The 27128-nt window shown below is 40.8% G+C and overlaps 1 protein-coding gene across 1 annotated transcript in view; it reads left to right on the forward strand.

Annotated features, from left to right (window-relative positions):
- The window catches only part of CRYBG3 (crystallin beta-gamma domain containing 3), a 95061-nt gene that overhangs the window by 39471 nt on the left and 28462 nt on the right, over nt 1-27128 (forward strand). Inside the window, exons 4-11 of the mRNA XM_029081995.2 lie at nt 6819-11955; nt 14152-14199; nt 14514-14629; nt 15851-15998; nt 21006-21142; nt 21835-21949; nt 24362-24397; nt 25773-25906. Coding sequence (XP_028937828.1) covers nt 6819-11955; nt 14152-14199; nt 14514-14629; nt 15851-15998; nt 21006-21142; nt 21835-21949; nt 24362-24397; nt 25773-25906 — 5871 coding nt within the window. The remainder of the gene's footprint in view (nt 1-6818; nt 11956-14151; nt 14200-14513; nt 14630-15850; nt 15999-21005; nt 21143-21834; nt 21950-24361; nt 24398-25772; nt 25907-27128) is intronic.

The following is a 27128-nucleotide window of genomic DNA, read 5'->3' on the forward strand; positions in this document are numbered from 1 at the left end:
AGCCTGTGGAGTCTTGATCCTTTAATCTACTTGGTGCAGAATTCTGTCAGATAAAAGAAACAGTGGCAACAAACAGGAAAGTCTCACGAGGGTATGTTGGGACAATTTTGTGGAAAAACTTTTTCGGTAGAGTAAGGAGGTTATATTTCCAGAGAGCAGTTAAGAGAACAAAACCATCAGCAAAGATGTAGGTACCCCAGCTCACTGCTGATTTTGTTTTGTTTTTCCAGACACTATCTTTTTGGGGGAATTGTTTCCTTCTATAAGTGAGTGGATCAGGAAATGTCCAAAGTTAGCAAAGGGAAGATAGTATAATCTTTTTGCTTGTGACCGTACATTTGTGTTGTGTTGAAGCAAGCATTAAGCATAACAAAACAATGTGCAGTCTTTTTCCTGTGTCCAATGTGGCCAGGTGTGGATCCCGCATTGGGCTTTTCAGCCACATAAGCAGTCATAGGTGAACTTCACTGTCCATATATATTTATTTCTACATCTTGGGATACATCTACAAGAGAATAAGATCTGATAGAGTCGGTGCCCCTCATGGGCTCACGGTCTAAATGGCAGGTAGAGCAGGTATCTAAACCCCAATTTACAGATGAGGAAACTGAGGCCCAGAGAAGTTATTTGCCTGAGGTTATACAGCAGGCCAGTGGCAGAGCCAGGACTAGAACCCAGATCTCCTGACTCCCAGCCCTGTGCTCTTTCCACCAAAGAGTAGTAATAGTAATATTTTTGAGAAACATTGTTTTAGAGTGATGAAGGATTCAATAATGTGCACTTGTCCACATCTCTACTAGCCTGGATAATCCTTTTTTCAAAATGAAAAAGAATGATGTCTTTTTATACAGAGCGATAGAAGTTGTTGATGGAGAATACCCCAAGAGCTGCAACTCCTGTTCCTTCCCATATTGTTCCCTTGCTAAACCTTTAATATCCAGGCAAATAATTTAAAATGCCATAATTTTAGGTCAAGTTTCACCAGTTCAAAAGTACTTACTCTGAAACCATGAATTAGTTGAGTGTGTAAAAAAGAAGTGGCTTCATTAAAGTTTATTGATGCCTATTCGTCTATGTGCTTGGGAGCATACAATTAAAGTTTAAAGACCCAATCACCATTCTCAAGGAGTTTGCAGTCTAATGAGGGAGACAGGCAGAGACCAACTGTGCACTTATGTTAGGAATAGGAGGAAAAATGGACACAACTGGAACACCCAAATAAGCCAAAAAATGAATGAAAATAAATTGAAGTCAAATGTTTTGGAGTGTCTGACTGGTTGACGTGTCCAGGAGATGTGGGGCTAGTCTCAAGGGGTTTTCAGGAGGGTTTTGTTAGATGGCGAGGGAGACAGTTTGGAGCAAGGCTTTAAGGTTTTTGTTCAGAATTCAAGTTTAATCTGATGCAAAGCTCACTCAGCAGCTGATCTTTGATCTCTGCTCACATCCTCTAGCACCCTTTATAATGGGCAGCAACAATAAGTGGATGTAGTGGTTATAAAATGCTTGACAATAGCTGGGTTGGGATTATGTGGATTATTGAAGGTGATTGTTTAGGCTAGCACCCAAATGGCATAGAAATAAAACAGAGACATGGCACTTTAAAAATCCCAGTGGAGATGCATTATTTTTTTCCTCATTATTTTTCTCTCTCCTAGATTGTTGTAGATTTCTCTCAAATAATCAAATAGAATTAACCCAACATTGGGTAAATCATTTAATAAATCATTTAACAGCACGGTGGTAAAGAAAATTTTCAAGTTGAAAAAGTTGACGATCAACAGTGTTGTATCCACCTTAGACTGGAAATATGGACTTCTAAAAGAAAATGTATTTCCTGAGCTTTAGAATTTAAAGTTAAGCCTTTGCAAATATCAGTGATTGTTTCTAAATCAGCCTGGATCCGTGTTCTTTAAATACCTTAGCATTTGGAATCATTGGGTTTTTGGCAGAGAGGACTTGGCCTTTTCATGCAAATTGAGCCCAAGCCTAGAAAAGCTTAAGATAATATTCCTTGTCAGTCAGCTGCTCTTAAGAGTCTGTGATGTAGGAATGGAGGCTCCCAACCTATAGTCCCCAAAAGGAACTAGAATTGAAGCCTGTAATTAGTGGTTGATGGTATTGCTAATGAGTGGACTTGAAGGAGGCTCTTCAGCTTCTCAAAGCAGTTTTTCTCTAAGGCAGTTTGAATCTCACTTATCAAAAGCTTTGCACTGTCATTGATCTGTCATTTTAGTAGTATTTTTCTCATTCTGGCCCTCTCACATGCTCACATGAACAATGTAAAAAAAAACCAAAAACCATAAAAAAAACCCTGTCCTTCCCAACCTGAAGTCACTGTTATTGTATAGTCACAAAACAGCCTGGGAAGGAAACTGTCCATCTTAAGAAAGGCATCAGAGGCTAGTATCACGCACATCTCATAGAAGTTCTTGAGGGCTTTCTTTTTAATACAATGCATATAAGTAATATTACAGAATTAGAGAGTAGAAGTAGGAGTGTAATTTTTGATGTAGTTCAAAAAATTTTGAGGTGTGTTAAAAACATGAAAGCTAGTCATTTTGGCCATGACTTTGTGTAGTTTATATTTGAAATGATAACTTTTGTTAATGTTGGTTGATAAAATATGAGAAGCTGCTTTTATCAATGGATAAGGTGATAAAGGTGTTTATAATCAAAACAAGAAGACCTTTTGCACATACTTTTTCTCATCATATTTGCAGTTTCTTGCTGTAATCTAATTGAGACACTGTGGTGAGAAACCCCTTTTTCCTCACTATTTCCATTTTCCTCATTTCCCTTTTTGCTTCCTTTCTTCTGCCCTCTCCCACATGCTCTCATTTCATAGTGGAAGCTGATTTTTGAGACAGTAAACATTTTTCTGATGAAGTGACCCATAGGTACTCCCAGGGTTTGCTTCTTATCTTTGTCATTCAACAGTTCCCTCAATCAGCTCTCTCCTTCCTACTTAACCACACTGATCTTTTCTTCTTTTTTTTTTTTAATGGTATTTGTAAAGTGCTTAGGATGTGGCAGACACTGTACTAAGTCCTGGGGTGGATACAAGTTAGGTTGGACACAGTCCCTGTCTCACACAGGGCTCACAGTCTTAATCCCTAATTTACAAATGAGGTAAATGAGACCCAGAGACATTAAGAGACTTACCCAAGGTCACACAGCAGACAAGGGGTAGAGCTGGGTTTAGAACCTAAGTCCTTTGGACTCCCATGTCTTTGCTCTATCCACTAGACTGTACTACTTCTCATGCTGATCTCCTACTACAACCCAACCTGTACACTCTGCTCCTCTACCACCAACCTACTCTCTATCTCATCTATCCCACCCCTGACTCCTTGCCCACATCCTCCCTTGGGCCTGGAAGTCTCTCCCACTTCATATCTGACAGTCCACCACTCTTCCCACCTTCAAAACCCTCCTACTAAAATCACATCTCCTCCAAGAGACATTCCCAGATTAAGCCTTTTATTTCCCCTTTCCACCCTCTCTTTTGTGTCCACTATTCACTTGGCTCTGTGCCTTTTAGTATTTTGATTCTTACCCATCCCCCACTATATATGTAAATATTCTTAGACTATACTCTTTCCCCTATTCATAATCTATTTTTATGTCTGCATCCCCCTATAGATTATAAGCTCCTTGTAGTCAGGGATGGCATCCCCCAACTCAATTGTATTTTTCCATGTGTTTAATTCATTGTTGTGCACACAGTTAATGCCCAATAAATACCACTGATTGATCTCCCATAAGCTATCTTCATTTGTATTCTGCCCCTTGTCATGAAAGCAGGCACTAGTCATTGACCCTTGAGTCTCTCAGACTCTTAGCATGTAGGCAGATGGAGTTACTGTATTGTGTAATTGACTTTTATTTTTCTTATTGATTACAAGTCCTGCACCTGAACACATCATTGGATGGACAAATTAGATTCTCTTCCTCTTCTCTAGTGTAGATCATTAGCATAAATAGGTGTAAAGACAAGCATCCCAAGAAAACAGGTTAAAGTTTGAATTGCTATTGGCACTATTTTCAAAAACCAAACAAAAAAAATAACCTCTATAACTCAATAGTAAAATTTATTCCACAAAAATAAGTAAAATGGCTTAGTATTTTGGGGGGCAGGGCAGTTTTTTTATATCATCAAATCAACATAATTTCTCCACTTATTAAATGGATTAATAGTTGACTGAGGGTAGAAAGATCCAAATTGTGACAAGACTAAACTTTTATTGTTAAGTCCTCCATTTGGAATGACTTTCTAACACTTTCTTTTTTAACTTTTAAAAGCAGTAGACACCACTAAAATTGTTATTCAGAACATAGTCATTCAGATTACAACTTTCCTGTTGCTGTGAAAGGGTCTTCTTTGAGTTGAGTTGAGTTGCAGAAAGAGAGATTTAAGATAAATATTATGTGCATTGGGTGCTTCAGAAGATTGTGTAATTTTTTTTTAAAAAGTATGAGTCTAAGTAGATTTTTCCTGGCAAGATTCTTCAGCTGGTCTTTGAGAGGATCCATAAGGGGCCATAAACTGTGGGAAATGATGTCAGAAAGGAAAGCAATTCAGATTTGTGCATCAGGAAGGAGAAGTGGGTGTGGTGATTTTACATTTCTAAGTAAATATGTAAATGAAATTTACCCACGGGGGTTAGGCAGAACAATTAGGAGGATGTGGGGCATTTTTATATTGTCACTAAAACTTATTTTTTTAGACACTGAGAGCCAAAGCAACCCAGTTTCCTCCCACTTGTCAGACCAGGGGCATTAACTCCAGGTCCCTTTTCATTTTCTCCCAGGGATTGTATTTCGTATCTGGGACTACCTCAGACATTTTTATCTGTTCTGTTTTGTTGATGAGTTCTTTATTATTTGGTGTTTTCCTCTGTCTCCATCTCACTTCTCAGTTCTTCCCAATTCCATCCCACTTCTACTTTGTTCTGTTTGTTCATGCTTGGCTTGGCCTGTGCTTTCCCACTCTGATTTTTTCCTCTGCCCTTCTATTTCACAGCACCTATTTCCCCAGGTGCATTAAGAGTGTTGAGACATAAAAGCAAAACAGATGCATTCCTAGTTAGTCAAATAAGAGAAGATACCTTCATTTGCATCCCTTATGTAGCCTCTCTCTCCCCCTTTTTGTTCTTAGATTTTGAGGCCCTTGGAGGCTAGAGCCTGGTTTTAATTCCCATCCATGTACTTTTTTCCCCTGAACTTAGTACAGTTTACAGTTTAGCACACTGTAAGTACTTAATAAATACTCTTCCAGCTGTTTTAGTGATGCTGATGTTGGGGCTCTAATTGAGAAGTTTAAGATCCTTTTGTCTGCACATGGCCAACAGGCCATGTGGGAGATGAGGCTTCTCTAGTCTGTTTTATAAGCTTCGCATTTCTCTCTCTGTGCTATCTTAATTCATGCAGTAAATAAGCCACCCAGAAAGGAAACAGAAAATTGCACATGTACTGGAGATACACGATGGGATTAGAATATCTGTGTTTATCTAATTAACTGAGAAGCACTATAGGAAAGGTTGTCTTCGAGGTGCTCCTTCTTTGCCGAACAGAGCCTGCGAAGTGTGGTAACTGGCTCACTGCTAATGATAGTGTTTTTCTTTGGGCCAAGGATCTGGGAAGGGAAAGGAATGAGCAGCTCTCTGTTCTCTGCTCCATATACTGCAGTTCACTGAAGGGCAGCAGGAATCCCTCCACCTTCCTCTTCTCTTTCTACTCCTCTTTCCAGACCAGCTGTGGAAGTCAGAGAAAAGGATTGGGAAGGAAGAAGGGAGAGACAGTGGGACCAGGACAAAAGGTAGTGGAGAAAGGGATTGGTGAGGTGACATTTTTATTGGAAAAAGGCAGGCAGCCTTTTGTTTGTAGCAGAGAGAAGTCAGGGAGACTGTGAGTATCAAGGTCAAGGGGAGAAAGCCAAACCGTTGCGTAAAAAAATCATTTGGACAAGCAACATGAAAAGGCTGGACAAGATCAGCTTCCCTGAACAAAGCCGGAGCCAGAACAGAGCTGAAATGGGTAATGCCCAAGGCATTTGTGCATACGATCCTTGCCCACAGCTTACAGTCTATGGTGAAGACAGACATCAAAGCAAATAACAGTTTGTGAAAATAGTAGAGTTAAAAGGATATGCACAGAACTGCTGTGGGGCTGGGGGGAATATCAAAGTCTCTAAGGGGTGCAATGTCAAGTGTGTAGGCAACACAGAGGGGAGGACAGATAGGAGAAATGAAGGCTTAGTCTGGGATGGCCTCTTGGAGAAGATGAGATGTTAAGAGGGTTAGAAGGTGGAAGAGACTCTAGCTCCAATTTTTAAGCCAGCAATATGATGATCCACCAGGTTATCTGCCTGCAGCAGTTCTAGAAAACTCCTTCTAGTGTTAATAATGATATTTGTGGTATTTAAGTGCCTACTCTCTGCCAAGCACTGTACTGATAAACCCGGGGGTAGTCCACAAGATAATCAGGTCTTAAACAGTCCCAAGGAGTGCTCAAAATCTGAGTAGGAGGATGAGCAGTTTTTAATCTCCATTTTACAGATGGGTAGCTAAGGCACAAAGAAGTCGAGTGATTTGCCCAAAGTTGTACAGCAGGTAGGATTAGAATCCATGGCCTCTGACTCCTTGGCCTATTTCTTTCTTCTAGGCAAGGCTGCTAATACCAATCGCTAGAAAAATGAGTGTGTTGCAATCCACACAAAATCGTTGCAGGGAGAGAAGGAGTGAGTACATGTTGGTGGGCAGCGGGAAATAAATACTAGTCACCTTTCCAGATCTACTGATAGAATTTTCTTGTTACAGGCAAATTGAATGTAAACCAGAGGCCCCCTCAGTGACCTATTCAACATATCGGGGTTCCAGACGGATTCGGAGATTTTTAAAGAAGCAGACTGAAGTAGCGACTGTGACCCCTATAGAAAATGATACAGACAATTCTTCCTCCATGAATTCTTGCACTGTAACTGGAAATGGAAATCAGTCAGTCATCTCTCCAAGTCCACCCTCTTGCATAGAAACAAACAGAGAAGGACATTTCCCTAAAAGGAATTCAGGAGACAATAAGTGCAACACAACTAATCTCAAAGCAAAGAGCTGCCTGTCTGCTACAGATATGAAAGATAAAGACTCTCCTAAGGGTTTATTAAATAGAAATGAACCAGAGACCAGAAGTACTTTACCAATTTCACCGGCAGAAACTGACTCCAAGAGAGAATCCATTGGAGGGGCAGAGTCACCTTACCCTTTCCACTGTTTGCCTGTTTCCAGAATCCCAGATGACCCCCAGCAAAATATAGTTGACTCATTATACTTAACAGGAAGGAAGGGGGAAATCTCCAGGAATCCTGTCTGTCTGACTAAAGCAGCTTCAGTAGACAGCAGCCTGGGGAAAAGTGCTAGTACGGTAAAGCACAGAGACACCCCTCATCCACCACAGATCACTGCCCCTCCTGAGTTCCAGTCCTTTGCTCAGGTGCCTGATAGAAAACCTAGAACAAGTAAAGGTAAAAGTGAGCTTCTGTCAAATTTGGATGAAACCATTCCGGATGAAGACTTGCACATGCCAACAAGCAGGCATGTAAGCAGTTATCTGATAGATAGTCAGTCAAACCTGCTATCTGATGCTCCTGTGTGTCTATTGGAAGGGCATGCTCTTTGGAGACAAGCAGAGCTGGTTCAAAAACATGAAAATGAAGGCAGCAGTCCCCAAATTATGGATTCAAAGGCAAATGGAATGACTGAAAAACTAGGGCAGGAAAAAATTCCAAGTGGCGGATGCTTGAGGGAAACAAGAGCTCCCAAAATTGTAATCGAGCCCATTTCCAAACCAGAATTAGTCAACAACCACTTGGGTATCTCAGAAAACAGCAGCCTCCCTTGCATATTCTCTGATCAAAGCCATCCTGCTGTGGAAGACCAAAAGGTTCATGTTTCACTCATGCATATCAGTGAAACAGGAGAGTTGAACTGTGTCCAAAATAATCTAGCCACTGAGGTTAATTTTGGAGTTACCTGTGGAAATCAGAATTCACAATCTTACCTGGACTCAGTGAATACTGAATTGGATAACATTTTATCTGAATCTTCAGCTAAGTTTACAAAAATGTCTCCTACCTTTGAACGCAGAAGTAGCCATACTGATATTTCACCTGGTACCATTGATTCTGAAGGTGCCATCTTAGACAAGTTGTCGGGCCCTGGAGAGGTCGGTGTCCCATATATTTCATCTGTGCCTTGTACACATCAAGAAGAAAGCTGGACAACGTTGCCAAATATTTCTGAAACTATTATTAACACTATCATCCTACCTTCTCCTCCTCCTCTTCCTCTGGATAAGGCCCTGGAGTCTGGAGAGAGCTATGTTTCCAGCTCCATTTCTGACAGGATAGAAAACTGTGCTGCCTCAGCCCATGAAATCAATGATGTTTCCACTTCTGGTGTGGGGACTTCCAGCCTGAGACCTGAAAGCATTGATGAGGCTCAAAGAGCACCCACAACTCAGGATGAGAGGGAATTCAAGAGAATTCCTCAAGCTACCGAACACAGAGAGAACAGTATGGAAAAGATCAGCCCTCCTTTCCTCGAGACCACTGCAGGTGACATGGCTAAGGCTGTACCTAAAACTGAAAGAAATAATCAACCCAAGGCTGTGAAATCTCATTCTGCTACTGTGGTCTCGCCTCTTAAATCAGAGGATGATCTACTAACTCCCCGGGTTTCTCCTTTCCTTATGGGGCCTAGAGACAATGACTTTAGTTCCTCTTCTACTCAGCAAGTTGCAGAAATGACTCTGAACCCAAATTTTTCATCCTCCTTCACGTCTGCAGACACTGACCAGAATAGTATTTCTCAGTCCACAGCGCATAATGAGCTTAATGTGAGTCTTCCTGTCACAAAGGTTTTCCCTTTAGTTTCTACAATGAAAGATGTCCAGGAGCAAGAAATATCAAGGGCAGCAGACTACAGCCTTAAGCCCTGCCCTGACTTTCCTCCTGTTTTTGAAAATTGTGTCCCCCCTGGCCACACCAATAAGGTCACAGAGATGATATGTGGCAATGAGGTTAATATTTCTTTTGCTCCCCTTAAAGCTAGGAGTAATGGAACAAAGGAGGTTCTTGAAACCCCTGAGGGGCCTTCAAAATTTCAGGAAGCTGATGTCAGTTTGACAAATGTTATTCCTGATTCAGAAGATACAAGCTTTCCCATGGTTTCCTCTTCTCTGAAGCCAGAGAACTTGTCCTCATCTCCCAGACTAGAAGGACAAATACTTTTTTCAGGTGATATCTCTAATTATTTTTTATCTTCCACCAAGAAGCCAGAGGAGGTTAACATTTCACTCTCATCTAAGCCTGAAGGTGGTTTTGAAGCTGAGCGAGTTTTCTGCAATGCCACATCGGAAGAGACATCCCAAGCTAATATGTTAATATCTAATAGCTGCCTTTTGGAATGTGAAAAATCTAATGATACAGTAGCAGAAGGGCCCTTTTGTCACAGACGTGGTCATGATGTACTTAGCGATCATTCAGAGAATGTACATGTTGATTGCGTAACCCCTGGTATGTTAGAAGACCCTGTGGAAGCTGATGGTCAAATGGCTTCTGAGGTTTTGGCGTCAGTTAACAGCTCAATCCAGCAGTGTTCTGAAGCCTCAACTGAGGCCCTAGTGGCCGGGAAAAGCCCTCACAACAGACTTGTGGACCCTAACAAGGGCTTGCTAAAAACAGCTGATAGCTTGGTTGCTGTTATTTTAAACTCTGCCGGAGAAAAATTGAAATCTAAACAAGCAGATGGTACCCAGTGGAAGCGTGAAAGCCGAGGTGCTATAATGAATCCGGATGCTCCACAAGAACTTGCCACTATAAATACTCCCTTTGAAGAGGAGTATCAGGCAGGTACTCATCAACCAAATCATTTGGGTGATTTCTGGGCCGAAAATGTCTCTGAAGATAAAGGGGATGAAAAGTGCCTTTTAACTTCCAACGGTGAAAAGCGTCTCCTTGTTTGTACCAGCAGTGGTAATCTGCCTAGTTTATTAGCCATTAAAGCCAAGGAAATAGTTGATGAAGTTATTCATTCAGCCCAGCAAAAACTGGTACAGCATTATGGTAGTGATTCTGAGGGTTGCGACGGTACAAGTGATGCTGTACCTCAGCCTGTTACCATCCTAAACAGAGATAGAATCATTGATCCACATGATAGAGTAGATGAAATCTTTGGTTCCGAGAAGACTAGCAGGGCAGTAAACGCAAGTATAATTGAGACTAGTGGAAATGAAATGGAGAGGCACTTGCTTTCAGGAAACTTAGACCACAGGCCAGATATGGTCAGAGGAGAAATGAATCCTGACAAAGTATTCCCATTTCCCGGAAATGGTCTTGGTAATTCTGATAGTGTAGGCTGGCAGGAATCAGACCTTGTTTTAATAGAAGGCACATTCCATAAAAATGTCAATGATGGTAAAGTTATGTCAGACCCACATCACAAAAGCACTATTTTGATGTCTTGCAATAAATCAGAGATTTTAAAGCCAGGAAAAGAAATATCTGAAGAGAAAAGAACATCATCTCAAGTAGAGTGTATGAGTAATAACAAATCTATATCTGAACCCGGAGCAGCATCCATCTTAAATTCCAATTTGTTTCCTTTCTTGAATGATGGAAAATATACTTGTATGGCTCACAGACCCAAAGATGAAAATGACTTTCCAGATTGCCACCTGAGTTCTAAAATGTGTCAAACAGAAAGCAGTAGCAAGGCAGAACCTGTTGTTACATTGGAAATGGAAAAAGCAAACAAAACGGATGCCAAAGTAGGCATTAAACAGAGTGTTGAGAAAATTGAGGAGACCACTTCAGATAGCATTAAATCTCAGATAACAAAGGAATTATCTGCATTAGGTAAAGATTATAAAGGCATCCCTACCTTGCTAAGGACTGAATTTACCAAGGAAAATGCCAAACTAAAGGTGTTACTCCCCATGGATAAAGATGCATGTGTAGCTGGAGTTTCTAGCAATATGAGAGATGTGGATTTTAACAATGAGCAAGGTGGACAAGCAAGTCTAGCCTTCATTCAACAAGATGAGCCAGGTAACTCTGCCTTTACGATACTGTATGAAGGGCCTCTAGAAGACGAAGGCAGAGATGTGTCTGCAGAAGAAAGGGGAGCCCTTCCACTCCTGTTCCCTAGCATGTCCACGAGTGCAGCTGGTGAAAAGTTCAAGGCTAGCATTGACTTTAACCATACAGCGGAGGAGGAGACTAAATTGGATGAGGCCTGTGAGAGTCAGGGCTCAGAAACATTCTTAACGGTCGAGGCCAAGCGCTACAAGATTTATCCCTTTGCCTTGTCTCCCATCTACGAGGATGACAGTGCCCAGGAAGAAATGCTGTCCAGTGAGGTTTCGCCAGGACCAGACTCTAGTGAAACATCCAGGGTGGGCCCCGACCAGCCTTCCTCCATTCTGTCACTTCTCCAGTCTGTATCAGAGCGCTTGCAGTTTAGTCAATTTGTGGAAGAGGAAGATGGAGAGGAGGAAGAAGACCTAGAGGAAGAGGAGGAAGGATCGTTTGAGGAAGATGTCTTGGAGACCCAAAAGAGATCACAAGTTTCTGGTCGAGTGGCAGAATGTCCAAAAACAGTTCACTGTGGAGATGACCCGGGAAGACCCAAGGTGCCATTTTTTCCTTCAAATGAACCTTCCACCTCAAGCCAGAAAACTGGTTCAAGGCTGGAAGAGGTGTCACCTCACCATGTGCCCTTTCCATTTCTGAAAAAGCCTGACGTCAGTACTAAACTGCTGTCTTCAAAGAATGCGTACTCTCAGAGTTTGCAGACCGCCAAAGCCTATTGTTCTGAGAGAGGAGCCAGATTTGGAAGCGTATTTCAGGAAACATTTGTTCCAAGGGGTCTTCGTTCTCAAGATGTCTCATTTCCAAAGGTAAGATGCATCAGTTCCATATTAAGTAATGACAGTACAAAGGTCTAGAATGATCAGGATTTGTGTTGCTTTCCTATTATGAAAGAATCTAAAGAGTCATCTGGTGAGGTGTTTTCCATGTGTTGCTTTAAAAAGCCCCACAACTAAGTAATTAAGCCTATTTGTCTAATTGAGGTCAGCCCTATCTCATTAACTGTATGTAGTCAGACGCATTCTTGGAGAAAGCAAAATATGTTAATCAAACAAACAAATGCAAAGCAGATACAACATTCATTACCCAATCCTTTGGCTGACTTTGAAAATTAGGTTGTGGAAAACATTCTGCAGTTTTTTGGTATAGTGACAGCATCATTACTTTCCACCTAGTCTATCAGTGGCATTTATTGAGTGGTTATACTGGGCAGTACTAAGTGACTGGAAGAGTGTGAGATGGTAGTTGATAGACACAATCCTTGGCCTCTAGGAGGGGAAGATAGATGTTAATAGTTATTTCTAAGTTGTGTGATTTTGGTGAGCATTAGAAAAGAGCTTGGATATTTGCTAAGTTTAAAATTTGTATAAGGTGCCTCTTTACACATTCTTCAAGTTGCCAAAGCATTTTGCTAAATACAGGAGTATCAAATTGGACACAGTCCCTGTCTCATATGGGGCTCACAGAGAGAGATTAAATAACTTGCCCAAGGTCACATAGAGGGCCAGTGGCAAAGTGGAGAATAAAACTCAGATCTCCTGTCCCTGTCACACATGGGTCTCAGAGAGAGAGAGATTAAATAACTTGCCCAAGGTCACATAATGGGCCAGTGGCAAAGTGGAGAATAGAACTCAGGTCTCCTGACTCCCAGTCTTCATTCTCGCCACTGTCATGCTCCCTCCCTGTTCTTAAAGCATTTCAATAACTGTTATTTGTATTAAAGCAGGGATTTCAGGGATTTCAGGGATTTCCTTTCCAATCACTGGTATTTCTTTAATATTTATGGTGTGCAAAGCACTGTATTAATTACTTTGGAGAATGCAGTGGAGTTGGTAGACATGGTTTCTGCCCTTTAGGTGCTTTCAGTGTAGTTGGGGAGACAAAAATTAAACCAGAGAGGGGAAGCAACAGAGTATAAGGAGATATACATAATTGGCATGGGAGCTGGAGTGGACATTATGTACCATACCTACTGTACTGGCTTTGGATTGAAACTTCTCAGAACATCTAGGTTCTAGTTCTAGACTTCAGGACTTCAGGTTCAAGCTGTACATGCACTGTGATTGGATTAATTTTTCTGCTCTGACTTTGTGAAATACGTCAAACACAAGTAGGGCAGAAGTTAAAACCAAGTAAAAAGTTGAGCTGAAGGAGCAAAATCATTTCCAGTCAGAAGAAGCATTTAGCAAAAGAAAAAAAAAAGCAACTATTCCAGTGGGCTCCAGTGTATAAATTGTGGAAAGTTTTTGATGCTTTCTTCAGCCTGTTGAAATGCTCATGCATTTTCTATCTTTGTCACAGAGCTTCACTCAACTTGAGCCAGCAATATAAGGGTAGTAAACAAAGTTATCCAGTTCATGGATTAGGAATTGGGCCACAGGAAAAAACCACCAAGGGGAAAGGAAAGAATATATCCCCTCCACTGGAGGACAAGGCCTCTTTTTCAGAGTGAGCTGGGGAGGAGATCCAGCTTGTTGAGAACACCTCTGCACTTTCGTTTCAGGGCTCTGGGAGGCTGCCAACCAGAGGTGGTTACTCCATGGCAAGGGATCTGAGGAGAGTGGTTGAGAAACAGCATGGCATAGTGGATAGAGCATGGGCCTTGGGGTCAGAAGGTTGTGGGTTCTAATCACAGCTCTGACACTTGTCTTTTATGTGAAGAGACCTTGGCAAGTCATTTCACTTCTTGGGCCTCAGTTACCTCATCTATAAAATGGGAATTGAGACTGGGAGCCCCATGTGGGACAAAAATTATGTCCAACCCTGTTTGCTAGTATCTGCCCCAGCACTTAGTACAGTGCCTGGCACACAGTAACACTTAACGCTTAACAAATACTGTCATCATCATTATTATTATTATTCTCACCTGATGGTGTCTGGACCTGGGAGGATTGACCAGAGATTACCTAGACAATAAAACCCTCTTAGAACAATGCTAGACTGCAATTTATACTCAAGTTGCTTAGAATTGAAAATACTGATTTCTGCCATCTTTATAATTTCAGTATCCCATCAACAAGGAAAGTTTGAGATGTAACCCAAGACCGGGGAAGGTAAGGGCATTCTTTTCGTTATGCTGACCGGGATGGCATTTGAAACACAACTACTATTTTGGTTCTATTTAGCTGTGAAATGTTTTTCAAGTGGTAGAGGGTACTTTCTACTGTGCTACATAATCTTGCAACCACACCTCTGGAACTAAATGAACCCAGCCTTTGTAAACCTGTCAGGGTAGTCTGTAGAAAGGAAGTATACATGCTATATATTAAATAATCTCTAACTCATGGAAATGCCAAAATTTTTTAAATGCAAGTGCAGTCCTTAAAATGGTCCCTGTTTATATGCAGTATATTGTACATTGTTGCAGATGATTATCTATGACATTCCTGGGGATAAGAATAAGCAAGAAGTCTACAGTGATGTTCTTGATGCCACATCCTGGACATATCCAAATGGAGCATTGATCAAAGTCGTTAGGGGCTGGTAAGAAAACCATGACTTTATTTGGAAAAAGTTTCTTTTTTTTTAAAAGTGAATTATAGATTTTTCTGAACTATTTTCTTCTCTGTTTTCTGGTTTTCCAAACTCACCACTGTTTCTGAAGAAGCATTTTTTCCCCTCCTAGCTCTTGAAACAGAGGATACAGTTGGAAACCATTGGGATTTTATAATATGGTCAGTATTATGTGCTCCTAAAGCAATTTAAAAAAAAGCCATAGCCAGAATTGGGATGTTTTGATTCAGCCAACCTATCGTCGCTAGGTGGCTGCGGGATCTAGAATGTACATTTTGGGCAGTGCCGTGGCTTGTATTAAAAAGATAGACCTGTCCGCACAAATTTTTTTCATGGTTCTATTCTGTGCAAGAGCTGTAGCAAAGGGAAACTCAAAGGCACAGACTCGAGCCACTGTATGAAACACAACATTGAAAAACAAAGCAGAAGTTGTGAGATGGTAAGGAATTTTTAGGCTGGATGGTTGACTCTTTAGAAGTTAATTTGTGCAGTTTAAATCAGAGAATAAAACAGGCTTCATGCAGGGGAAAATAATTGAAAATGCCATTTATTTTTGCTCATTCTATTTCAACTGTACTCTGGAAATAATTAAAAGTCTAGAATTTCAGAATACAGTTTTTACTTGTGAGGTTAGGCCATTCATCAGTGCTTTCAGTCTTTATGCTGTTTACAACATTTTCATATTGTTTCACCATGATGGCAAACATTTCAGTATACTATTAGCCAATGACATAGAGCACAAATAATGTATTCCCTAGAGGTAAAAAAATAAAAAGAGGAATGTTTGGTTCAGTGACAAAGGCCTAATAGCCTTAAAAGAAAAACCTTTTCGGAGGTTTCCTTTCCTTGTGGGTCATAGAAATTGTATTTTTGAACACTTGCAGAATGCAGTGCAATGTACTAAGCACTTGGTACAAGACAAGAAAATGTTGGTGGAAATTTGGATTGCATGAGTTCATTTTATTCCATAGTGTTCGCTGCACTTGGCTGTCATTACTCAAATAATTTGTTTCAATCCATATTTTTAATGCCAACACAGCATATTGAACACAGTCGTGAAAGCAATAAAAGTTGGTAAAAAATAAATGAATGAGAACTGCTATTACTTTTTACTAGTATCATTTTTATGATTTGCTGTCTCATAAGACAACAGTTTGTTTATAGCTCTGCTATTGCTTTTTGTGAATTTAGTTGGATTTTATATGAGAAATCACATTTCCGAGGTCAGAAATCTGTTCTAGAAGAAGGAGAAAAAGTGCTGAATGGCAACTGGAATCTTTCTGGCAAGAAACACCATCCAAGAACCCTTGTGATTGGCTCTATCAAACAAGTATTAAAGGTATCATTGCATTTTTTTTGGTATTTCTTGATTGAAATAAATCTAATTGATGCACTAAGGAATTGCCCATATAATTTTCAAAATGGCTAAAACTGACCTTTAATGCCAACTGTAAAGTTAGTCAGTAGTAATTTTATTGAATGCCTATTTAGTGCGGAGCATGGTACTAAAAACTAATGGGACTGTCCTTTATTTTCATATGTGTGTATAATAGTGACTTGGTGTTTGGAATGAAATGTCAATTTTTGCACTATTAACTAGTGAAAAGGATAGTACTAAGTAGGTGGTAAAATGCAGTAAAATGTAGTGGAATATGTGAGAAGAGTGACAGTCTTTCTTTTTTACCTTTGTGGTAAGAGGAATGTTAGGCAAGTGCTCTAAAGAGAAAGGTGATATTCTTCAGTATTTTTTTATTTTTCTGTGTATAGATCCTAGTTCTTAAAACCTATCTGCATTGTTTTCACCCTTGTAGTAAGGCATTTTCTAGACTGTTTTAGTCTGCTTTTAAATAGAATTGTGTTGGGGATGTGGTATGGTTCCAAGATAAGTTATGTCATTTTCAGAGTTTGGAGTGCCAGGGAGGGTACCCTGTTCCGATATTCCTTCCTGGGGTGTTCTGGTTATAGAATAGCCTTTTTAGAAGAATGGAAAAAAAAAATTTTAAGGCAAAAACAGTCCAGCAAAGCTGTCCAGATGGTTAGCATTTATTGAGTTTTCTTTGTGCAAAGCACTTACTGAACTAGGCATTTAGGGGAGTACAATGGAAGTATACCCCAGTTCTTCTACAAAGTAACGATTGTGGTCTTGAAAAACACATTAAGAAAAACCTGTGCTATAGTACTCATCATTTCCAATGATGTGCATATGCACATGATTTTATCTGACACTGGTGTGCTGTATTCAAACACATTTTTGGACAAAAGTTCCCTAATTCCCTAACAACATACTAGTCAAAGCATGTAGTGAAAAATGCACATTATGGCAAAACTGAATATACAAGATATAGTTCCAAGACAAATATTCTTTGCATTCAGTCGGTGGTATTTACTGAGCACTTACTGTGAGCAGAGCTCTGCTCTAAGCACTGTGGAAAGTACAATAGAGTTGTTAGACAAGATCCCTACCTTCAAGGAGCTTACAATCTAGACAGTTTATCTTGCTGACTGCCCAGGGCCAGCCCTGCTAACAATCAGAAACAGAAGGGTTAGTGGAACTGACCCAATGTGGTCCAGCCTGGCCCATGGTCTGAAGATGTCCAGGACAGCCCCCCTGCCAACACCCGCCACCCCACCCCAACACCCAGCTTCTCACTCACAATCACAGTGCCAGCTGTGGGGAACACCCCGCCCTGGAACAAAGGCTCCCAAGCGAAGGTCTTTCACATTCCCTCTTATGACTTTGCTAGGAGTCTGAAGTAAATTGACAGGCACTCTTTTCCATCAAGGGGTTTTCAGCATTACTGAAGAAGCAAAGTGGAAGAGAACATTCCCCTGAAGGAAAAGGACAATTAAACTCAATAACACAACTTTAAATAGCAAGTTAATAACAGGTTCCCTTAAATCATTATTTCTTTGAATTTGTTTGAAAAATATGCTCTGGTTTTTCAGTTTTCAGTTTTTTTGCACCCTTCCTGCTTGCACTGAATTATTGGAAAAGTGCTTTTGTCATAATTGTCAATGACTTGAGAAAAGATATTGTTTGCTCAGAACAATGCAAAGGAAACTTGCTTGTGAGTCAGGTAGTAATGTGGTCCCTCTGTTACTCTGCCCCAGAGCCCTGGGGAAATATTAATGTACCATTCTTTTCAATGGTGTTAGAAGAACTTTATTAACATGGAGAGAGCTGTTAATGACTAACAAAAGAACTATGGTCATAGGCAAGTTGTTTTGGATATTTTTGGCTGTTGCATAAATGGAACTAGCTCTGGCCTTAGCTAGGAAAGGAAATACTCAACTCTGCAATTTAAAGAATATCTTATCTTTATAATAATAATGTTGATATTGTTAATGCCATATGATGATGAACATTGTATTCAGTTCTTCCACAGTGCATGTTTACATGATGTATTTCAGGTAGAATTCTTTTGGGGATGTTATTTTGACCGCACCCATCTATCTGGTTAGAAAGCGGTGCGCTGTTGAGAGAAACAGTTGTGCATATGTGGTATAAGTTGAGAGCATGATAGAGAAGCAGCTCTCATCTAATGGATAGAGCACAGGCCTGGGATTCAGAAGGATCTGGGTTCTCATTCTGGCTCTGCCACTTGCCTGCTGGATGACCTTGGGCAAGTCACTTAACTTGTCTTTGCTTTAGTTTCCCTATCTGTAAAATAGGGATTAAGACTGTGAGCCCCCTGAGAGACATGGACTAAAATCTGCCCTTTCCTCTCCATCCAAACTGCTACCAAGATAATTAAAGCAATCTTACCTATCCTGCCTTGCTTACTCTATCAGCCTCCTTGCTGACCTCCCTGCCTCCAGTCTTTCCCCACTCCAGGCCATACTTCACTCTACTGCCTGGATCATTGTTCTACAAAAGCTTTCAGTCCATGTTTCTCCACTCCTCAAGAACCTCCAGTGGTTTCCCATCTACCTCCGTGTTAAACAGAAACTCCTTGCCTTTAAACCACACAATCACTCTTACCTCACCTCACTACTCCCCTACTACAATCCAGCCAACAACTTTGCTCCTCTAATGCCAACCTACTCACTGTACCATCATTTTGTCTATCTTACTGCCAACCTTTCACCCACCTCCTGGCTCTGGACTGCATCGCCCTCCCTCTTCATATCCAACAGACAATTACTCACCCCCACTTCAAAGCTTTATTGAAGGCACATCTCCAAGAGACCTTCCCTGACTAAGCCCTCTTTGCCTTTCCTTCCTCTCTCTTCTGTGTCATCTTAACTTGCTCCCTTTATTCATTCCCCCTCCCAGCCCATTAGCACTATGTACATATATGTAATTTACGTATTTATATTAATGTTTGTCTCCCTCTTTAGACTCTAAGCTTGTTGTGGACAGGGAATGTGTCTGTTATATTGTCATACTCTCCCTAGAGCTTACTACAGTGCTCTGCGCACAGTAAGGGCTTAAATATGATTGATTGGTCTAATAGGTTTGGGGCACAAAGAAATTTGAAAACAAACCCTGACTCTGCTTGCCTGCTACACAAATGGAAGCATTCTTGCTTTTGCCTTATTTCCTCCCCAGTCAGATGAGCAAAGAATTCAAAACTCATTGTTTTGATCTCAGTTTTCTCAGAGCATTCAAATCTCTATCGCTTTTTTCTTTTGTATCCTCAGGCAGGGCACCTGATTGGCCCAGGAGTATCTGAATTGATGATAATAATAAGAGTAATAAATAATAATGATGCCATTTAAGTGCTTACTATGTGTCAGGCACTGAACTAACCACTGGTGTAGATAAAATATATGCAGATTGGACACAGTTCCCACCCCACATAGGGCTCACAGTCTAAGTAGGAGAATGAGTAGGTATTAAATTCCCATTTTACGGATCACTTGCCCAAGGTCACATAGGCAAGTGGCAGAGCTGAGATTAGAACTCAGGTCATCTGACTGTCAGGCCCATGCTCTTTCCACTAGGCCAAGCTGCTTCAGTGTCCATGATTGATATTGTTGGGCAGGGTGAAAGTTGTTCCTTATTTACATTGATTTCTGATCTAATGTGGGCTTGACTCCTGCACTGATTTTCTGGGTTGAGCTACCAGCTGGGAAGAACCCAGACTTGTTTTCAGTCAGGAAGAAGCAATATTATTATTCTGCGGTGGTGAAATTCCTCTTCCACCCGGTTTTGCCATGCAACTCTCGCAGGGGGCTGGGTGACAGCCACTCCTGATGATATGTTGCCAAAAAACTGAGCTCTCCGAAAACTTCCCCATTTGAATTAGCAATATGATCAGGTTTTTATTTCTCTTAGATTCTCAGGGCAGCAGTCGGTAAGAGCTAAGAGTCGGTGGAAAAGCCTTGATAAGCAGTCTTTCAATCAGATAATCAAGTGACCTCGGGATTCCTAGGCCAGTTTAGATGCCAGACGGTTGTTTGTAGCCCGAGAAGCATTAGATTTCTCAGCTAAAACAAACTTGTCTTCATTAAGCATAGCCTTAGTTGCATATATAAAGTCCTAAGCAGATTTAGCCATTATTCAAGTTAGTAAAACTCACGAGTGCCAGAGGTCAGATTTAAGTTTCAAAGCTTTAATTGCATGGATGGTATTCTTAGGGGTGACACCAGGTGGAAATGGAATTTGGGACCACAGTGTGACCAAAAGGATGCTATGACATGCACCTGCAACTTTCAGTAGCTGTCTCTTTCCGCACCCCTACCAAGTGACGAAATAGAGAGCTTTCTCTGCTTCTCCCGTCCTCCCTCCATGTTCCCTGCTGCTTGGCCTGGGTGAATTGATTAAAGCAGGCCAACGTGGCAGAGTCTGCCCATTATTCCTTCTTATCAATCAATCACTGATTTTTTGAGTGCTCACTGTGTGCAAAGAATGTTACTAAATGTTGGGGAAAGTACAATATATAATAGAGTTAGTCGACTTGATCCCTGCCCACAAGGAATTTACAGTCAACTTGTCCCCAGGATGACTCCTTTTAGTATAGGTCTCTTCCTCTTTAAGCCCCTTTGTAGTGCTGCTGCTCCAAAAAACAGGTCACATTTCTGCATTTGGCATCCAAATAGGTCAGTGACTCTGAACATTCCTTTGTGGGACAAGTTGTTTTCCAGACTCTAGAATGAATGAATTGTGCTATGTCTCGTTTCATTACAGCCAAGCAGGCAGCATTAAAAGTGTTCTTGTTAGAACAGACAGCGTCAAAATCTCAAGTCTGTAGGAAAAAGAGACCCATCGAATCATAAGAGCACTTGTTTTGTTTTTAAATGCAGGAGAAAAGTGGGAGGAGACAGAGCTACCATGTATTTGGCAACGTTGTGGGACTTTGTAAATGTAGATCCCTCTGCAGACCAAATCTCTCTCTTGCAGGACTGTAGCATTCCAGAAATTGAACTTTGCCCACCGGCTGACCCAGGATGTAGTCCCATCCGCATTCAACATGCTGTTCCCAATTTAGGAGAACTGGATTCCCCAAGTCCTGTGACCTTCGTCGTGAAGTCTGGCGTGTAAGTCTGGCTTGGCCATCAAAATGATGCGTATTTATGAAAGTAGGGGGGAGCAGGAAATTTAGCCCAGTTAGGAAGTGAAACTGACATTTCCAGAAACCTAACAGTTGGGCCTTGTGGCTCACTTGGAAGAGCCAGTTAAGTAAGGAGTTGCACATTGTCTCAGTTCTGCCATTGCTGGGGGACCATTGGCACCCATAGCTTAGATCCTTGATTTTTGGAGCAAGGAGCATTCTTTTTCACTTGGGAAACTTGAAATCCGAGCGGTAGTGGCAGAAGTAGTGGCTGTTCGGGAGAGGTCCCCAGTCCCATTCCTAAAGGGTAATTCCTCTGGGTGGGAAATGAGGAGGCAATGCACTCAATGTGAATTGTGGGAAACATTTGTGTTCTGTTGAAAGCTTGTTTTGAATGAAGCCCTTTATAGAACCAGTTTAAGTATTAGATGAAAGATGCCATCAAATTGAAAGGTCCTTAATCCCTCTGAATTGTAATCAAAGAGCAAGATTTAATGAACAATCAATGAAGATATTTCTTATGTCTAAACAGATTGCATTTTACTTGGTGGGATTTTTGTCATGTGGAGTTGTTTTTTGTTAGTTTTTTTCTTCAGAATTCTCTTGCCTCTAGGAAAACCAAGATTATAGTCTCAGCATTTGTGCTCTATTAATCTCCCATTTTTTCTCATATTTTAGTTGGCTTGCATATCCAGATATTCATTTCAAAGGGGAAGCAATAGTTTTGGAAGAAGGCCAGGAGCTCTCTGAGGCTTCTGCAACAGATGTGAAATCATTGAGTCCCCTTAAAATGGTGAGGAAATTGCATTAATCTTGTGACCTCCAAAATCCACAACTCTTCTTTCAGAGCCCTCCTGCAGTCTCGCCGCCTTCTCAAACTAATCCTACTTCTGCCTTCATTTGTTCCTCCCACCTCCATAAGATGAGCAAGTTCCCTTCTCAGCCTCAGACCCAGATAGCTATCCTTGCAGCAGTTTGCACCTGGTGGTGTAAATATTTATTTGCTCTTGGTCTAGCATCATCTTTTCTTAGTATCTGTTTTGATGATTGAACTGTGAGCAGTCTCGGGACCATGTGGCCTAGTTTAGAACCACTTGGAAGGCAGGGGCTGAATCTCTTTAACTTTGATTAAAATCTAGCCCAGCAGCTGTTGTCCATAAAGCTGCTTAATAAGTAGCCATCAATATATTTATATGTCTATTTATATGCCTAATACTTTGGGGACAGAAGGACTGAAACTGAGCCATCCTATCCCCTAAATATTATTGGTCGTAGTGACTACGGCTGATGCTTCCCTTGTAAAGCACACATCGCTGAAGTGCACTTGAATGATTAATAGACAAGATTGACTATGGGGACTCCCTTTTGCACTGTACAACAGGGTGGATCCTGGGATAAAGTACAGAAACAGAGAAGGGACTGTTCTCATGTATTTTTTTTCAGTTGCAGAACCTTCATTTTCAGGTTCAGATATGTTTATAAGCAAAGGCAAATTATTGATCATTTCAACAATTGTCTTTGACATTTTGTTCATTCTTTTGGAAACAGATTTGGACTAGTAAAGTTGATATGTATGAAATATTGAGTAAAATCTGTATTGAAGGTCACACAAGGGAAAGATACCAAATTTCTAATTAGCTCACTCGAGCTCTAACACTAGGACAGCCACACAGGGAAGGAAGCTTCAGGCTCCTCAGTGGCCTGGCAGTGTTCACAAAATTGGGAAGTGATGGATGGAGACAGTTACTAGCAAGTTACCCAAAATACATTTGGAGAAGCAACATGGCCTAGTGGAATAAGCAGAGGCCTAGGAGTCATCTTGCTCTGCCACTTGCCTACTGTATGACCGTAAACAAGTCACTTAACTTCTCTGCCTCAGTTTCCTCATCTGTAAAATGGGGACTAAATACATTTTCTCATTCCTGTTTAGACTCTGAACACCATGTGGGACAGGGGCTATGACCGACCTACTTATCTTGTACCTACCCCAGTGCTTAGTGCATTGTTTGAACATAGCACTATAGAAATTCCACACTTTTTTTAAGACCTTTTCTTGAGAAATTGTCCACGTGTATGTGTTTAGTACATTGTCTAATTCATATTTCCCCATTATGCAATACTTTACTTTTGTGAAATGTACTTTAATGATAAAGATATTAAAACCAGCACTGTGCTAAGCATTGGAGTAGATAGAAGATAATCAGATTGGACAGAGACCCTGTCCAACAAGGAGCTCAGAATTTGAGAGAGAACCAGCATCTTATCTCCATTTTGCAGAAGAGGAAACTGAGACACAGGCAAGTAGTGGAGCTGGGATGAGAACCTAGGTGTCCTGACTCTAGTCCACTGTTGGAGTAGAATTCGAGTCTCCCTTTCTCTGCCTTCAGCCTTCACTCTCCCCATGTGTGCCTAGCTGGAAGCATTGTAATGGATAAGTCCCCTTCTCAAACTCTACCAGTTCTGTGTCGAGGGCAAAATATCTTTAGTGTCCACCCACTACAAGGGAGAATCACAATCAGCACTTCCTGAGCTTTTGATGTCACTGTTCCATTCTATGTAGCATAAGCGAGTCTGTAAGTGTTTTTTTGGAAATGCCCCCACGGCTGTATTTATTGAGCGCTTACTATGTGCAGAACACTATCCTCTAGACTGTAAGCTCACTGTGGTCAGGGAATATGTCACCCATTCTGTTACTTTGTTATATAGTACTCTCCCAAGTGCTTAGTACAGTGCTGTACACACAGTAAGTGCTCAATAAATTATTGTTTACTTAAGCACTTGGCAGAGTACAATAAAACAGAGGTAATGGGTACCTGCCCACAATGAGCGTACAGTCTATAAGGGGAGACAAACATTAAGAAAACAAATTATGGATATGTACATAAGTTCTTTGGAGCTGAGGGAGGAATGAATAAAGGGTGCAAATCTAAGTGCAAGGGCGATACAGAAGGAAGTAGAAGAAGAAATGAGGGCGTAGTCGGATGAATCTGTTGATGTAAATCAGAAAGAAATGAGCCCAGTTGAGATTTGAAGAGTAGTGTCCAATCATTTCAGATTACTTTCCAATCTAGCCATGACATTTCTCCTCATTTGTTGTTCTAGGATTTTTCCACAGTCGTGTGTGTGTGTGTGTGTGTGTGTGTGTGTATACATATATGAATTTGTGTGTGCATTATATATTGTGACTATATTTTTTAAATCTTAGGGAGGATTGAAGGTGGAAATGCCAATGAACCTAAAGGTAAGGACTAAACTTATCATCCTTCATCCTTCAAAGAGTGTGCTTCCAGAGTTTCCTTCAGGATTGCTGCCCTTCAGAAGATTCAAGAAGGGCTAGTAAAAATTAGACAGGCCAAGAGCAAGGAGACAGGTCCTTCTTGGAGGTTACAGAGGAAGGAGTTCTAGATGGGGGCAACTAGGGATGAATACTTTCACCATTGGTTGACTGAGTGTTTAAGGAACTTGGTTCATCAAGGTGGATGAGCCCCTTATAGAGGTATAAAGCTGGAGAGGCCATTACCCCATAAGGCTACAAGATCTTCCACCTTTCTTTTTTTGTTGTGGTTGACAATAGCCAGGAAGAGAGGAAGGAACTACAGTTCCTTTCCAAAAATCAGAGAGCAGATCATCTTGGGGAAGTACACAAGTTGACCCTATCAGAGTTCAGAAGTGGTTTTCCAGCCTAATAACTACTTCACCCTTCAGCCCATCTGGCTTGTAGGTTTTATCTTTGAGTTGTTTGCTTTTGTAAATTAAATGTTGCCCAAACAATTGCAGTGAGGAGACTGTACATGCTTCCTCCCAAGGGGAGTTCATCCCATCATCATCATCATCATCATTATTATTATTCATATTAGTGCCTTTATATTAGTCCAAAATTTCCACAAATACTATTATCCACATGTTTCACAGGTTGAAGGGTGCTGCTTTATGGTTTAGAAAATCATCACTGCTTGTCCACTGCCCGTGTAGGTTTGCTTAGAATTCCAGCCACTTTGTTCATCTGTGGTGAAACACAGAACTTGGCACACTCTGGATGCTTGGTTAGTAAGAAACACCAGCCACAGCATATTTGATTATTCTGTGCTGTCATTCCTGCCATAACCATTCACCGCACAGTGAAGAAACTGGGATAAACCTTTAGGGTGTATGGTTTACTTTGACAGAGGTAATGGCACGCTTAGGCTAATTAGAAGGTTAATGACATTGTAGAAATTGGTACTTTGGACTCTTCTGTCCTTAATATGACTAGTAAAATGCTGACTAGATAATCTTGGTTTTCTCTATCAGCTTAATCAGTAGTGTTTATTGAGTGCTTAACATGTGCAAAACACTGTACTAAGCACTTGGGAGAGTATCAAGATGGTTTAGCCATTCCTCAACCAAATGATCTCTTAAAGGTCCTTCTTGTGTAATTCTATGATTCAAGTAATATTTTGGGATATATTAACTTGGGAATACCTAGGCAATAACTAAATTCACAATCTAAAATAAATGCTTGAAAGACACTGTGAGTTTTTTCAGCTCTTCCCTTACTATGTAGATAGGGTGTGCTGAATGTCCTTCCTAAAACATATGTGTACATTAATAACCTGTTTTAAAATCCTATTGCCCAGGTGGTAGTGTATGATAAAACACATTTCCAGGGACGAGCCAAGGAGTTTACCGAGCACATAGACTCAGTGCCAGCTCTGTTCCAGAATGATGGGGATTTCCACGGAATTGGATCTATTCATGTTGTTGGTGGAGTGTGAGTGTTCTTATTTCTTTACTGCCTCATTGTGGTGTGAAACTTTGCTTAAGTACAAAGGAAATTGTTAATGGTCTTGACATATCTGTTCAGATCCCAATGAACCTTTCACTCTTTCTAGGGACAGAGTTAGTTTGTAAAATACATATTCTTATTGTAAGGGCATTGTCATCTATTAGAGGTTCAGGAAAAGTTTTAAAGTGAAAATTTTCAAATGTGTAGTGAGAAAAAAATCTAAAACAATGCTTCCGCCATCTAGATAAGTGCATCCCACAATGCATGGATAGGCAAAAAAGTAAACGGGCAGAATGGCTTTTGGAAGATTAACAGAGTTTGGTAATAGTGAGATGCCAAGTTTTGCATCAAGTTGACAGTCTGTAAAGCTGTGAGATATCTAATCTGTTTAGGAGTCGTTGACCTGCTTCAGATAACCCACACCACTTCTTGAGCTTTTTTGTCATGTAGATACCAAATTCAAAATGGCAAACCATTGTTACCAACAGCGAGATTTGGGAACAGTCTATCCAGCAGTGTCAAGGCAATCTAACTACATTGAGAAGACCATGTAAAGTTGCCCAGAGCTGAACTGAAAGGGGAACCTTTTGCAGCAGGCACTCAAAATGGCAGGCAGCAACCTGGACCCTCTCTCTTCCTCTTCCCTTCATATGGGTTTGCAAAGATCAGCTTCCCTAGAAGCAGCCTCAAAAATAACGATTGACTTTGGGGGCATATGCCTTAACATGGCAAGTATCTATCTTTAGGACTGTACATTGGGGATGAGAGAGTTAGTAGGGCATCAATCTGTTCAGCCATTCCTCCGTGTGTGGTTCATAGTTCACAGTGAGACGTATCATCCTTGTAAATGAAGAACAGATATAAATTAGTGAAGGATAGGGTTTAAATCACAAGTGAATGTGAAACTGCTGATTCAGGGAAATAAATTGAATTACTTGTCCAAGATTGCCCAGGAGACTTAAGGCAAAGTTAACATTAGAACTCGGAGCCCGTGACTCTAAATTTGATTAAACCTTATGTAGTCTTAAGAGTGCATTTTGTGTATAAAATAACTGCAAAACCAAACAGTATGTCTTTCAGATGAAAGGGTTAAATGTCATTGTACTTAGGCTAAAACTAAAATGATTCCATTATCAACAGAATGTATTATGTTTCTACTTTGAGCACTGAGCACTCTACTAGACATTAGCTGGAAGGAGTTCCCAAA

Source organism: Ornithorhynchus anatinus, chromosome 17 (assembly GCF_004115215.2).
Source record: "Ornithorhynchus anatinus isolate Pmale09 chromosome 17, mOrnAna1.pri.v4, whole genome shotgun sequence".
In the NCBI taxonomy this organism is placed as follows: domain Eukaryota; kingdom Metazoa; phylum Chordata; class Mammalia; order Monotremata; family Ornithorhynchidae; genus Ornithorhynchus; species Ornithorhynchus anatinus.